General features: G+C 50.5%; 2 protein-coding genes and 1 non-coding gene across 3 annotated transcripts in view; 1 reads left to right on the forward strand and 2 right to left on the reverse strand.

Annotated features, from left to right (window-relative positions):
* Positions 1 to 1,700: 1,700 nt before the first annotated feature.
* rpl18a (ribosomal protein L18a) lies at positions 1,701 to 5,257 on the reverse strand. Its single transcript, XM_017404103.3, has 5 exons — positions 5,116 to 5,257; positions 3,651 to 3,830; positions 2,392 to 2,521; positions 2,060 to 2,169; positions 1,701 to 1,852 (listed from the first exon to the last, which is right to left on the reverse strand). The coding sequence occupies exons 1-5, from the start codon at positions 5,131 to 5,133 to the stop codon at positions 1,760 to 1,762; spliced, it is 531 nt and encodes a 176-aa protein (XP_017259592.1). The 5' UTR covers positions 5,134 to 5,257; the 3' UTR covers positions 1,701 to 1,759.
* Positions 3,901 to 4,032, reverse strand: LOC112450039. Its single transcript, XR_003038602.1, has one exon. It is a non-coding gene; the product is annotated as a small nucleolar RNA SNORA68 (small nucleolar RNA).
* Positions 5,258 to 6,565: 1,308 nt separating the features above from the next.
* Positions 6,566 to 13,253, forward strand: part of xpot (exportin, tRNA (nuclear export receptor for tRNAs)) — a 6,881-nt gene continuing 193 nt past the window's right edge. The window contains exons 1-22 of the mRNA XM_037981386.1: positions 6,566 to 6,724; positions 7,643 to 7,796; positions 8,327 to 8,409; positions 8,488 to 8,544; positions 8,632 to 8,701; positions 8,848 to 9,066; positions 9,231 to 9,415; positions 9,488 to 9,656; positions 9,771 to 10,007; positions 10,075 to 10,113; positions 10,192 to 10,254; positions 10,356 to 10,480; positions 10,562 to 10,706; positions 10,785 to 10,904; positions 10,972 to 11,066; positions 11,145 to 11,214; positions 11,828 to 12,066; positions 12,162 to 12,447; positions 12,524 to 12,713; positions 12,807 to 12,923; positions 12,999 to 13,114; positions 13,195 to 13,248. Of these exons, the coding sequence (XP_037837314.1) occupies positions 7,710 to 7,796; positions 8,327 to 8,409; positions 8,488 to 8,544; positions 8,632 to 8,701; positions 8,848 to 9,066; positions 9,231 to 9,415; positions 9,488 to 9,656; positions 9,771 to 10,007; positions 10,075 to 10,113; positions 10,192 to 10,254; positions 10,356 to 10,480; positions 10,562 to 10,706; positions 10,785 to 10,904; positions 10,972 to 11,066; positions 11,145 to 11,214; positions 11,828 to 12,066; positions 12,162 to 12,447; positions 12,524 to 12,713; positions 12,807 to 12,923; positions 12,999 to 13,114; positions 13,195 to 13,248 (2,766 nt within the window). The 5' untranslated portion in view covers positions 6,566 to 6,724; positions 7,643 to 7,709. The remainder of the gene's footprint in view (positions 6,725 to 7,642; positions 7,797 to 8,326; positions 8,410 to 8,487; positions 8,545 to 8,631; positions 8,702 to 8,847; positions 9,067 to 9,230; positions 9,416 to 9,487; positions 9,657 to 9,770; positions 10,008 to 10,074; positions 10,114 to 10,191; positions 10,255 to 10,355; positions 10,481 to 10,561; positions 10,707 to 10,784; positions 10,905 to 10,971; positions 11,067 to 11,144; positions 11,215 to 11,827; positions 12,067 to 12,161; positions 12,448 to 12,523; positions 12,714 to 12,806; positions 12,924 to 12,998; positions 13,115 to 13,194; positions 13,249 to 13,253) is intronic.

Genomic DNA, 13,253 nt, shown 5'->3' on the forward strand with positions numbered 1-13,253 from the left:
ATCAGACCCAGTTAGACCCCCATCAGACCCAGTTAGAACCCATCAGACCCAGTTAGACCCCATCAGACCCAGTCAGACCCCATCAGACCCAGTCAGACCCAGTGAGACCCCTTCAGACCCCATCAGACCCAGTTAGACCCCATCAGACCCAGTCAGACCCAGTGAGACCCCTTCAGACCCAGTCAGACCCAGTTAGACCCCATCAGACCCAGTTAGACCCCTTCAGACCCCATCAGACCCCTTCAGAACTCACCCGGTCCTTCAGGTTCAGACCGGACCTCCTCACCAACCTGTTCCTTCATGGTTCTACAGTGAAGGTTCTCGTAAAGTTGGGTGGAACTTTGAGCTCCTTCATTTCTTAAAGAACGGCGCCATCGTGTGGCCGAGTGGTGCAGCAGCATCACAACCATCGGGGTCAAAGGTCAGTCTCATCTACATCCAGCTGCTCCAGAACCCTGCAGCATCGGGTTCAGGTTCTACTGTGGGTTTTAGAACTCAAACACAAGGACCGGTTCGCCTCCGGGTTCTGACTTCTTCAGTGTCAAAACTTACTGAATCATTGTGGGTCAAAGGTCAATGCTTTGGGTCCATTGGTTCTGATTTTAGACCTTTAATCTGTGGTTCCTTCTCCCAGGTTCTGTGACCCGACAGGAAGCAGTTCTACAGAAACACTGATCCGGGCCGGTCCGGTTCTGGTCTCGTTGGCTGTGAAATCTCGTCTCCAGAAGTTTGAGTGAAGTCAGACATGATGGTGCCCGACGTTACCATGGTAACCAGGACTTGCCGCTGAAGGGTGACCCATAAATCCTGTTTCTAGTTAACCGGACGTTTCACCGAGAAGAACCGGTTTAAAACCCGTTTAGATTGGTTCAAACCGATCAGAACTGAGACAGGAGAGTCTGGGTTAGCTAAGATTAGGTTTGAGTTAGTTTAAGTTAGTTCAGATCGGGTTTAGGTTAGTTCAGATCGGGTTTAGGTTGGTTCAGATCGGGTTTAGGTTAGTTCAGATTAAGTTTAGGTTAGTTCAGATCAGGTTCAGGTTAGTTCAGATCAGGTTTAGGTTAGTTCAGATCAGGTTTAGGTTAGTTCAGATTAAGTTTAGGTTGGTTCAGATTAAGTTTAGGTTAGTTCAGATCGGGTTTAGGTTAGTTCAGATTAAGTTCAGGTTAGTTCAGATCAGGTTTAGGTTAGTTCAGATTAAGTTTAGGTTAGTTCAGATCAGGTTCAGGTTAGTTCAGATCAGGTTCAGGTTAGTTCAGATCAGGTTTAGGTTAGTTCAGATCAGGTTCAGGTTAGTTCAGATCAGGTTTAGGTTGGTTCAGATCGGGTTCAGATCAGGTTCAGGTTAGTTCAGATCAGGTTTAGGTTAGTTCAGATTAAGTTCAGATCAGGTTCAGGTTAGTTCAGATCAGGTTTAGGTTAGTTCAGATTAAGTTCAGATCAGGTTTAGGTTGGTTCAGATCAGGTTCAGGTTAGTTCAGATCAGGTTTAGGTTAGTTCAGATCAGGTTTAGGTTAGTTCAGATTAAGTTCAGATCAGGTTTAGGTTGGTTCAGATCGGGTTTAGGTTAGTTCAGATTAAGTTCAGGTTAGTTCAGATCAGGTTTAGGTTGGTTCAGATCGGGGTTAGGTTAGTTCAGATTAAGTTTAGGTTGGTTCAGGTTAGTTCAGATGGAGTTTGATCTGTTACGAGGCAGGATATTTGTCGTTTCTCAGAATATTTTTATTGTTTGCTGCAGAAAAACAACAACAACGACTGTTTAGAAGAAGGTGTTTGGTCTCTTGGTGGTGAAGCGCGGTTTGTGTTGGCGCCGCAGGACCCGGTGAGGCAGGGGGAACTTGATCTTGGAGTCCTGGAACAGAGCCGAGAGGCGTGTCAGACAGATGAAAACAACAACAACAAAGTTCTGTCGCCAGTTTCAGAACCGCCGGGTTTCATGATGGCAGCAGAAAACCCGGAAGAGGAACCTGGCTGATGCTCTGGCGGGTTTATGATCCGGGGCCGAGGGAGGAGCCTGCGGCCCAGAGAGAGCCCCGCCCACTGTGACGTGCACACTCACGTGGAACTGCTTGATGGCCGGTCGGCGGCACTTGTTGGCGGCGATGACCTGCACCTTCATGATCTGGATGGCGTGGGCGCGGGCGCGATGGCGAGCTCCCATATCACGATCTGGAAGACGAATAAAAACGTTTCATCTGAAGGTTGGAATTATTGACCCCGAGAACAAGAGCTGAGTTTTATTCAATCCTCAGTTTTTACTGAATCAGACAACCTGTAAAATCTGACTCTCTTCCTGGTCTGTGAACGCACCATCGCTAACCGGTGTTAGCCGTGAGGGGCTTCCAGGGACAGGTTCTGCCTCAGAACCACACAGAACCTTTGTTTACTCACAGCACTGGGTGACGGCTCCAGACGTGGTCAGGTCCCGGTACTCCCGGTACATGTTGTGGGTTCCGCTGCGGGAGTCGTAACGCAACCAGATCCCAAAGTTCTTCACCTTCAGAGGCGTCTTCTCGTGGACCTGAAACAGAACCAGACAGACCGGGTCAGGCAGAACCAGAGCCGCGCAGACTGGGTCAGACAGAACCAGAGACGCACAGACCGGGTCAGGCAGAACCAGAGCCGCACAGACCGGGTCAGGCAGAACCAGAGACGCACAGACCGGGTCAGACAGAACCAGAGATGCACAGACCGGGTCAGACAGAACCAGAGCCGCACAGACCGGGTCAGAGAGAACTACACAGACCGGGTCAGACAGAACCAGAACTACATAGACCGGGTCAGAAAGAACCAGAGCCACACAGATCGGGTCAGACAGAACCAGACAATGGATCTTAACGTGTTTACAAAAGAAAAACTTTCAGAACTTTCTTGTTTTCTGTGACTCGGAGGTCCAAACAGGAGGTTCTGTTGAAGAAGCTGTTTGGACCCATCCAACTCCTGAGAACTCTACCAGAACCAGATGGTCCTGTTCTGGTTTTGATTTGATCGTGTTCTCCTAAAGCCCAAAGCTCCATTCTGGTAAATCCAGATGAAGATCCAAACACCAGAACCTCCTGATCCTGTAATGTCTCACAGGACCAGGCGGTTCTGTTCGGCTCGGGCCTCTGGTACCAGCTGACACTAATGATCGGAGTTTGGGTTAAAAACTAGAAAGAGACCCAGAACTTCAGAAGTTCTGGTCCGAGGTGGTTCTAACTTTGTTCTCATGCAGAAGTCTAACAGAACCATCAGATTCTGGTTCTGATTTACTCTTACTGAACACCAGAACCGATTGGTCCACTTTGGATCACAGCAAAATTAGCATCATCCCTTTAGTCCTGGTTCTGGACCGCTGAACCCAGACAGAATCGGAAATCTGGTTCTTGCTTTGGACTGAGCTCAACCTTCAGAACCACAGTTAGACCATCTGAAACCTGTCAACCGGGTCAGAAACCCGACCCGTCAATCAGGTTCTGATAAATGTCAGCCCGCCCACCTGAACCCAAACAGAACCCTGTACCAGTACCACTGGCTCTGAATCGGACCTCTGTGTGACCCGTTTCCACTCAGATGCTTTACCACACAGAACCAGAACCGGACCGGGCCTGGCGCTCTGACAGCAGACTGAGAACAGGTCTGGTGTTTGTGTTCTGACCCGGTTCACCCACCAGGCCACAGTAGACAATCTCGCCCGAAGCCTTCTTCATCTTCCTCAGCTGCGACACGAAGTACCAGAACCGGGACTTTGCCACCACGTGGTTCGGAGCGAAGATCCTCATCCGGTACAGCGGCGGCGCCGGGTTCTTGGGCGAGGGAAGCAGACGCCCGATGACTTTATACTCCCGAAGCTGCGGGCAGAACCAGAACATGTCAGAACCTCGCATCACTAGGAGGGTCGAAACACAGAAACACAGCAGAACATGTCGGACCTTGAATTCACTTTCAGAGGCACAGCAGCAGCAGAGAAAGGCGACAAGGTTCTGGTTCTGTCTGCGACCCAGACAAAATCACACCACGGGTCAGGGCGTGACCTTTGGGTTTGGGTGCAACAAAAACACTGAAACAGATTCTTAACTTTAAACTAAAATTAACTTTTAATCTGTGCTGAAGGTTGTCCGTCTGGTTCTGGTCCAATAAAAAAACTCAAATCTAGTTCTTACCAAATATTACAAATAAAACAAATTTAAACCAATAAATTACATAAAACTGACCTGTCGGACTCTTAATAGAAATGTAAAAATAGTGAATTAAAAAAATCAAATAATAAATTAAAATCTGCACAAACTGATAAATCTTATTTTAACAAGTTTCAAATACTATATAGTTTAGAATTTACACATTATATCAACCAAACCATCAATTAGTTGATCAATAAGTAAAACTCAATTTGTGAAAATTCATGTTTCTGATCAGTTTTTAATCTGTTAACAGTATTGATATTTAGTTTAATTAACATGTATAACATTTTATTTAGTTTTCTTCCCAGCCGAACCTTCCAACAGCACCTCCCGGAGATTTTAGTTCCAACAGATGTTCAGACAGATGTTTGTTTTACTGAGATAAAGATGAAAACCTGAAATGTGAGGATTTTTAGGTTGAGTTCGGCGGAGCCTCTGATCAGCGGTTAGTCTGCGGGATTACAGCCGGTACCACCGCAGTGACTTCGGATATAAAGAGCTTGGAGTTCTCCTTTGGTTCATTTAAATTTAAATTAAATCCGCTGCTTTTCCTCTAAACGGATCAAAACCAGAACCGAACCAAAGTTTATCTCAGACTCGAACATCTCCAGAACTGGGCTTAAGAAACAGAACCGGAACTTCTGTATTTTACCTCATTTAAAGCAGAACGGGTACGCTGACGGCTAATTTGAACAATAAATTACAGTCGAGCAAAGATTGACTTCGGTTCGTGTCGGAACTTCTCACGGTCTCAGCTCCGTCCACATGGTGCCGCGGCCGCCATGTTAGAGCCACACAGGCACCAAGACGAAAACTGCTTAAATATTCGCTTAAAAGTGGACTTTTATGAAGATGTTAGCCCACTTATCAAACTAAAGGTGGCTTATACAGTTACATCGCTCATTTATGGTCACATATTAAAGGTTAAAACGGTGAAATTAAGGTTTTTACGTACGGTTCCTGACGCCTTCATACTGTCTGCTGATCACTGGCACAATCAAAGAGGAGGCGACAGAGCGGCGACTGCGCATGTCAAAGAGACGAAGGATCGCCCCTCTGTGCTACTTTACCCAGATACCCGCTATGAAGCGCATTCTGATTGGCTGTAAAAAGATATGGCATTTTTAATTGGCTGAAAGGAGAATTTTTTTTCTTCAATTCTTTATTTAAAACAAGAACAATTAACAAGTGTTATGGATGCCCGTTTCATTATGTGTTAAAAATAAGATATTTTAATTTTCATTATGGAAATGCGCTTACAGACGTGCCAAACATATGAACAATAAAAATAATATAGAAATATAGACAATAGAAAAGTTAACAAACAAACTATAATATATAGATTAAACATATTTTATTTTAAGCATATATTTTAAAGGCATTAAAAAGTCATGATGGATTAAGGTTTCTTAGCCTAAACCTTTAAAATGAGTGAAGATTTATTTACATTTAAGAATTTTTGCCATGTAAGAGTAAGAATTTGAAAAAAGAAAAACGTGACTTTTAATAACTTACATTTACATAAAAAATGACTTTTTGTTGTATAATAACTTTTTACAAAACAAAATAATAATAAAAACGTGTTCACTGAGTTTAAAAGAATCAGAAACTAGAGTGAAGCTGAAACTGAATTATTTCAGCTAAAACGAGCTAAAACAGCAGAGCAGAAGCTAAAAGCAGCACGTTGAGTCTGATTTTTAGTTTCTTACATACATTCTATTTGCTTCAGCGCACTTTCAGCTACTTTATCTCTTTCTATATCAAAACGTTCAGAAGATGGGTTCTGACTTTTATAACTTTCATAACTTTACAAATATTTAGCTTTATTAATTGGATGGGGGTTATTTATGTTTAATCATTTTAGCTTTAAAGTTTATTTTGTTAAACATAGATTTTAGCCACTGTTATGCTAGCTTTAACTTTTAGCTATGGATCTGCAAATTTTAGCTTCTATTTATGGTTTTTAAAATGTTAGGTTTTTCCTATTTTTCAGCAACTTTAAAGTTTTAGTTACTACCTTATTTATTTGAACTTTTAGCTACTTTTCTGCTAATCCTAACTTTCAGCTACTGTTTTGCCAATTTTAGCTTTTTTTTACTCGTTTTGATTTTGACAACTCAGCTTCAGCTTCTTCCACAAATTGCAGCAGTCATTCCTCACTCAGCAGTAACTTTGCATTTTTGCAGAAAATGTTAATTCTTTCTAGTTAACTATATTTATTCACGTTTTCACCGTCTCATCCTCTCATCAGAACCAGCAGCTCCAGCTCCGCCCGGCGGATGAACCATTTGTAACCCGGCTGACATTGTGGCTAGCTGAGTGGGCGGGGTTTACCGTTAAACTTAACAAACGCTTTTCTCGCCTCCTCGCTCGTCACCACCGGCTGACTGAAAAGGAACGGACCCAGTTCCCGAGCCTCGCTGCCCCGGATATAAACCCTGAGCGGACACGCTTTTTCCACCGTGTGAGAGGCACCGACATGCGGATGGTTTCTGAAGGATTCCCAGCGGATCCATAATGAGTTAAAGGGGCAGAAAACAGCGGAGCAGTTGGGATTTATTAAGGTGAGCTGTTTGTTTTGTTTCCGGTGAGAAAATAATCTGTTAGCCGCAGAGTTAGCTTCGTCTGCGGGGATCGGAGCGACCACCAGCCGTCAGCGGTACCGGGCCGACCTAAACCGGGACAAAAACACTTTAAATCTACAGCTGCCGGTCCTGCTCGGTCGGTGCGGCCGGCTGGAGGAAGCTCCCGGTGATTTCTGCCGGTTTAAGCGCCTCTTCTCCCCCCGGGCTGGTTCCTCCGGCGGCGGATGACGCTAGCTGCTGCTAGCCGCAGTCCGATCGCTGCTGGTCAAATGAATTTTCTGTCGTTCCGGTGATTCGTGAGGCGCGGCCGGCCGATGGCTGCTTCTCCCATCAGAGGACCCCGACCCGCTGACACCGGTGGTGTTCGGGGGAGTTCGGCGATGTTCGGGAAAGCCGTTAACCGGTGATCGACTGTTGGCTCAGAGTTGCATCATGATGTTGCTGCCGGGCCGCTCTGTTCGTCCACCCGGGATCAACACCGTCAGAACCACCGGTCACAGCTCTGGTACCGACCCAACCGGAACCAGCGGCGGAGAGCTGTGTGTCCGGCCGAGCGGACACGGTTTACCTGTCACTAACTACCCACAGGGTTCTAACCAGCTACCTACAGTTTAACTATAACCAGCTGCCTTTAGGGTTTCACTATAACCAGCTACCAGGAGGGGGTTAGCTATAACCAGCTACCTTTAGGGGTTAACTATAACTAAGTCCTAACTATGTTTGCCTGTAAGAGGTTCTACAGTTTACCTGTCACTAACTACCCTCAGGTTTAACCCTAACCAGTACCGGTCCGTGCAGTCGGTTCTGTTATTCAGTGATGGTGCTTGTTGTCAGAAACACCAGCTGCTGTTTGTTTGTTTGTTGTTTTTCTGACTCTGACCCGTTTCCTGTGAACAGATGAGACCCGTCTACCCGACCCCAGCACCCAGAACTGAACCCGTTTTGGAGCGAAGTTAACCCACTGATGGCCTGCCAGTCTGTCCCCGCAGTCATGGACGAGCAGGCGCTGCTGGGGCTCAACCCGAACGCTGACGCCCCCTACAGGCAGAGGGTGAGACTGCTGCAGGAACGGGCTGGGCCGACAGGCCCGACAGGGGGCGCTTCCTGCAGATCCACTGGCACAGCAAGGGGCGCTGCCTGTAGGACCACTGGCACCAGCAAGGGGCGCTGCCTGTAGGACCACTGGCACCAGCAAGGGGCGCTGCCTGCAGAGCCACTGCAACCAGCAGGGGGCGCTGCCTGCTGTAGAGCCACTGGCATGAGCAGGGGGCGCTGCCTGCAGATCCACTGGCACCAGCAGGGGGCGCTGCCTGCTGAGGCAGCATTATTATTTTCCTGCTTTTTTTTAGTAGACTTTGTTCTATTTTAGCTTTTCAAATATCAAAACTTTCAGCTCATGACTTTTGTTTTAATAAACCATTGAACTTCATAGAAACAGATTTGTTTAGAAACTGAGACCTTCTTCAGTGTTGTGTTTCAACTCTGCTGGTTCCGCCGCTGGTTCGTTTGAGGGAAGAATCTGCTGCAGTCACCTGACTGTGGAACCTTGGAGACGTTCTGAAGTTCCTGTGTGTGTTTCAGGCCTTGGCTTACTTCGAGCAGCTGAAGGAGTCTCAGGACGCCTGGGAGGTTTGTGCCGACGCCCTCGCTAACCGGATCTACAGGTGAGCATTGTCGCCTTCATCAGCTTCCTGCTTCCTGTTGGGTTCTCTGACCACTTCCTGTGTTCCTCTCTGGTTCAGCGACGACCACGTCAAGTTCTTCTGCTTCCAAGTGTTGGAGCACCAGGTGAAGTTCAGGTGAGGAGGAGGAGGATGGCGGTTGTTCAGTGGTGTGTGTTCTGGCCGACGTTCTCACCTGTTGTTGTTGTTGTTGTTGTTGTTCAGACACGCCGGCCTGAGTGCAGCTCAGCAGCAGCTCATCAGGGAGACCCTGATGAAGTGGCTGCAGTGTCAGGTAACATCAGCCATCGATGATTGATGAAGAGTGGGGTCCAGTTCCAGACGAGCATGAGCCACACACCTGGTTTCTGTGTTCAGAACCACAGGAACCCGTCCGGACTCGGTTCTGGTTCTGACGTTTTCTCTCTGGTTATTTTCCAGCTGATGAACGCTCAGCCGGAGAAGACCTTCATCAGGAACAAGGCGGCTCAGGTGTTCGCCCTCACCTTCGTCATGGAGTATCTGACTCTGTGGCCCAAGTTCTTCTTCGACATCCTGTCCCTGGTGGGCCTGAGCCCGCACGGCGTGGACATCTACCTGAGGACGCTGATGGCCATCGACGCCGAGGTGGTGGACAGAGACATCCTGCACACGCCTGAGGTCAGCCGGGCAGAACCAGGGAAAATAATTCCCTTTTTCTTGGAATATTTCTGTCAAGATGTGGATGGATTAAAACAGAGGACAGGTTGTCCCCGCCCCCCTGTAAGGGGCGGAGCTTCATGCAGCTGGATGTGTTGTTAACGTGTTGTTGGCGTGTTCTCCAGGAGACTCGCAGGAACACTCTGATCAAAGACACCATGAGGGAACAGTGCATCCCCAACCTGGTGGAGTCCTGGTTCCAGATCCTGACCGCCTACCAGCAGTCCCACCCGGAGCTCACCTGTCAGTGTCTGGAGGTGGTGGGGGCCTACGTGTCGTGGATCGACCTGAACCTCATCGCCAACGAGCGGTCAGTAAGCAGAACCGGCACCGCGGGGAGCCAAACGAGGAACCGGTGCAGATCTGGTGTTTTGTGTTTCAGCTTCGTGAACCTGCTGCTCAGCCAGATGTCCGTGGAGGAGCTCCGAGAGGAGGCCTGCGACTGCCTGTTCGAAATCATCAACAAGGGAATGGACCCCGTGGACAAAACCAAACTGGTGGAGTCTCTGTGCCGAGTTCTGCAGTCTGCAGGGTTCTTCAACGTGGAACAGGTGGGGACTAGAGCTGGAACAGCCTTCCAGTTCTCTCATCTGCTGGTTACCATGGAAACAGTCTTTATACAGGGACCATCAGCTTTTGATTGACAGCTCTTCTTGTCCTCGCAGGAGGAGGACGTGGACTTCCTGGCCAAGTTCTCCCGGCTGGTGAACGGGATGGGTCAGAGCCTGGTTCTGAGTTGGACCAAGCTGGCGAAATGTGGAAACGTGAAGGAGGCGGCTGAGACGCTGCAGGCGGTGGAGGCCAAAGTGCCGCTGCTGCTGCAGCTGCTGGTCCACGAGGACGACGACATCTCCTCCAACATCGTGGCTTTCTGCTACGACTACCTGCACGTCCTCAAACAGGTGAGTCTGAGACGAGGCGGAGCCGCCGGCTGACAGGCGGAGCTTAACGCTGCGTTTGTTTCTGCAGCTTCCTCAGCTGACGGAGCAGCAGAAGACCAACATCGAGGTGAGTTGATGGGTGAAGCTTCAGGACGTGGCGTTTAACTCCTGACCTTCGGTAAACTTCCTCCTTCTCTGCCTGAAGGCCGTCATGCTGGCTGTGATGAAGAAGCTGACGTATGACGACGAGTACAACTTTGAGAATGAGGTGAGGTCGGGCGTGCGCGAGTCCGGGCGTGCCTGAGTCCGGTTTCTGGGTTCTGGGTTCTGGGCTCTGCAGGCCAGCAGTCTGACCCGTCCCTGTTGCAGGGCGAGGACGAGGCCATGTTCGTGGAGTACAGGAAGCAGCTGAAGATGCTGTTGGACCGACTGGCTCAGGTCTCTCCTGAGCTGCTGCTGGAAGCCGTGGGCCGGGTTTTCACCAGCACCATGCAGTGAGCGCACCTCTTTATTCCCGGACACAGGAAGTGGGACGCTGGGTTTTGTCCTGTGACGATGAAGGTGTTTGTCCTCAGGTCGTGGCAGACGGCTCCCTTCATGGAGGTGGAGGTGGCCATCAGGCTGCTCTACATGCTCGGCGAGGCGCTGCCGGTGTCCCACGGCGCTCATTTCTCCGGAGACACGGCAAAGACGAGCGCCCTGCAGGACATGATGAGGACGGTGAGTCACATGACCCCACAGCTGCTCGGTTGTGGTCGTTTGGAGCCGCTCCTCACAGACGGCGTTCTTCCTCCTCAGCTCGTGTCCTGCGGCGTCAGCGGCTACCAGCACACCTCCGTGTCTCTGGAGTTCTTCGAAACCGTGGTCCGATATGATAAGTTCTTCATCGTGGAGCCGCAGCACATCCCAAACGTCCTGGTGAGTGATCGGATGTTCCTGTCAGGTGGAGGGGAACGTGTCACGTTTAATCCAAGTTTGGTGTCAGATGGCGTTTCTGGACCAGAGAGGACTGAGACACAACAGCCCCAAGGTCCGGAGCCGGGTGGCGTACCTGTTCTCCAGATTCATCAAGACCCTGCAGTGAGTCGGTTCTGTCCATCTGAACCCAGAACCTTCAGCACAAACGGTTCTGATGACATCACCTGTTTGTGTTGGCAGTAAACACATGACGGCCTTCATCGAGGACATCCTGACGAGGATCCAGGACCTGCTGGAGCTCGCTCCTCCTGTAAGTCCTTCCTCATCGTTTCCTCCTTCTGCTCCTCCTCCTCCTGTAAGTCCTTCCTCCTCCTCCTGTAAGTCCTTCCTCATCGTTTCCTCCTTCTGCTCCTCCTCCTCCTCCTGTAAGTCCTTCCTCCTCCTGTAAGTCCTTCCTCGTTGTTTCCTCTTCCTCCTGTAAGTCCTTCCTCCTCGCTCCTGGTCCTCCTCCTCCTGTAAGTCCTTCCTCGTTGTTTCCTCCTGCTCCTCCTCCTCCTCCTCCTGTAAGTCCTTCCTCCTCCTGTAAGTCCTTCCTCCTCGCTCCTGGTCCTCCTCCTCCTGTAAGTCCTTCCTCCTCGCTCCTGCTCCTCCTGCTCCTCCTCCTCATCAATTCCTCCTCCTCCTCCTATAAGTCCTTCCTCCTCCTGTAAGTCCTTCCTCGTTGTTTCCTCCTCCTCCTGTAAGTCCTTCCTCCTCGCTCCTGGTCCTCCTCCTCCTGTAAGTCCTTCCTCGTTGTTTCCTCCTGCTCCTCCTCCTCCTCCTCCTGTAAGTCCTTCCTCCTCCTGTAAGTCCTTCCTCGTTGTTTCCTCCTGCTCCTCCCTCCTGCTCCTCCCTCCCCCTCCTCACGGCGCCCCTCTCTGCAGGAGAACGGCTTCTTGGCGCTGCTGACCAGCGACGACCAGCTCTTCATGTTCGAGGCGGCTGGCGTGCTGATCGTGAGCGGCGAGAGTCCCGTGGAGAGGAAGCAGGCTCTGATGAGGAGTCTGCTGATGCCACTGATGGACGCCTTCCGCCTGCTGCTCGCCAAACTGCTGCAGGAGACGGAGGAGGAGCATCAGGCCGCCCTTGCCAACTGTCTGAGCCACGCAGTCAGCTTCGCCAGGTGAGACTCTGTTTCCCTGGAAGGAAGTCGGTGGTTTTTATTTTCAGATATAATCCGAACGGACCTGAAGTCTTGGATCTGATTCGGTTCTGCAGCCGGACCAGCAAGGCCTTCAGCAACAAGCAGACGGTGAAGCAGTGCGGCTGCACCGAGGTCTACAGGGACTGTCTGCAGAACTTCCTGCCAGCGCTGAGCTGCCCCGTGCAGCGGGGGGCGCTGCGCAGCGCCGTGCGCTCCTTCCTGCACCGGATGATCATCTGCCTGGAGGAGGAGGTGCTGCCCTTCATCCCCGCCGCCTCCGAGCACATGCTGAAGGACTGCGAGGCCAAAGACCTGCAGGAGTTCATCCCACTCATCAGCCAGATCACCGCCAAGTTCAAGGTACCTGCCCGCATCCCAGAACCCCAAACTGGCCCGCCTCCTCACTGACCAGCTCCTGCCCCCGTTGCCACGGCAGCGGCAGGTGTCGCCCTTCCTGCAGCAGATCTTCATGCCGCTGGTCCTCGCCATCTTCGAGGTTCTGGCGCGGCCGGCGGAGGAGAACGACCAGACGGCGGCGCTGGAGAAGCAGATGCTGCGGAGGAGCTACTTCAGCTTCATCCAGGCCATCGCGGGGAGCGGCATGAACGAGGTGATGGCCAACCAGGGTGAGCGGAACCAGCAGGGCCACGGGCAGGAAGGAGCCGTTCAGACCCGACCCGACCCGCTGACATGTGACCCTCGCTCTGTTCCGTTTCCAGGAGCGGAGAACATCGAGCGGGTTCTGTTCACCATCATCCAGGGCGCCGTGGACTTCCCTGACCCCATCGCCCAGAAGACCTGCTTCATCATCCTGTCCAAGCTGGTGGAGCTGTGGGGTGAGTCCCAGAACCAGAACCAGAACCTTCTGTCTGTCGGGTTAGACTGAGTTCTGGTTCTGATCCGATCCGCAGGAGGAAAAGACGGCATGGTGGGCTTCCCCGACTTCATCTACAAACACATCGTCCCGGCGTGCTTCCTGGCTCCTCTCAAACCGACCTTTGATCTCTCAGACGCTCAGACGGTCCTGGTGAGGTTCTGGAGCAGAGCAAGTTCTGAAAGTCTGTTTTGGTTTGTTCAGAACCTCTAACTGGACTCTTTGTTCCACAGACGCTGTCAGAATGTGCGCTGACGCTGAAGATAATTCATCTCAAACGGGTAAATGTTGA

This window comes from Kryptolebias marmoratus, linkage group LG18 (genome assembly GCF_001649575.2).
Source record: "Kryptolebias marmoratus isolate JLee-2015 linkage group LG18, ASM164957v2, whole genome shotgun sequence".
NCBI lineage: Eukaryota > Metazoa > Chordata > Actinopteri > Cyprinodontiformes > Rivulidae > Kryptolebias > Kryptolebias marmoratus.

Coding starts and splice junctions, on each gene's coding strand:
- rpl18a (XM_017404103.3), bottom strand. Junction 2,522..3,650: donor AGATTGTCTACTGTGGCCTG/GTGGGTGAACCG, acceptor GTTCTGTTTCAG/GTCCACGAGAAGACGCCTCT. Junction 1,853..2,059: donor CGGCCATCAAGCAGTTCCAC/GTGAGTGTGCAC, acceptor GCTCTGTTCCAG/GACTCCAAGATCAAGTTCCC.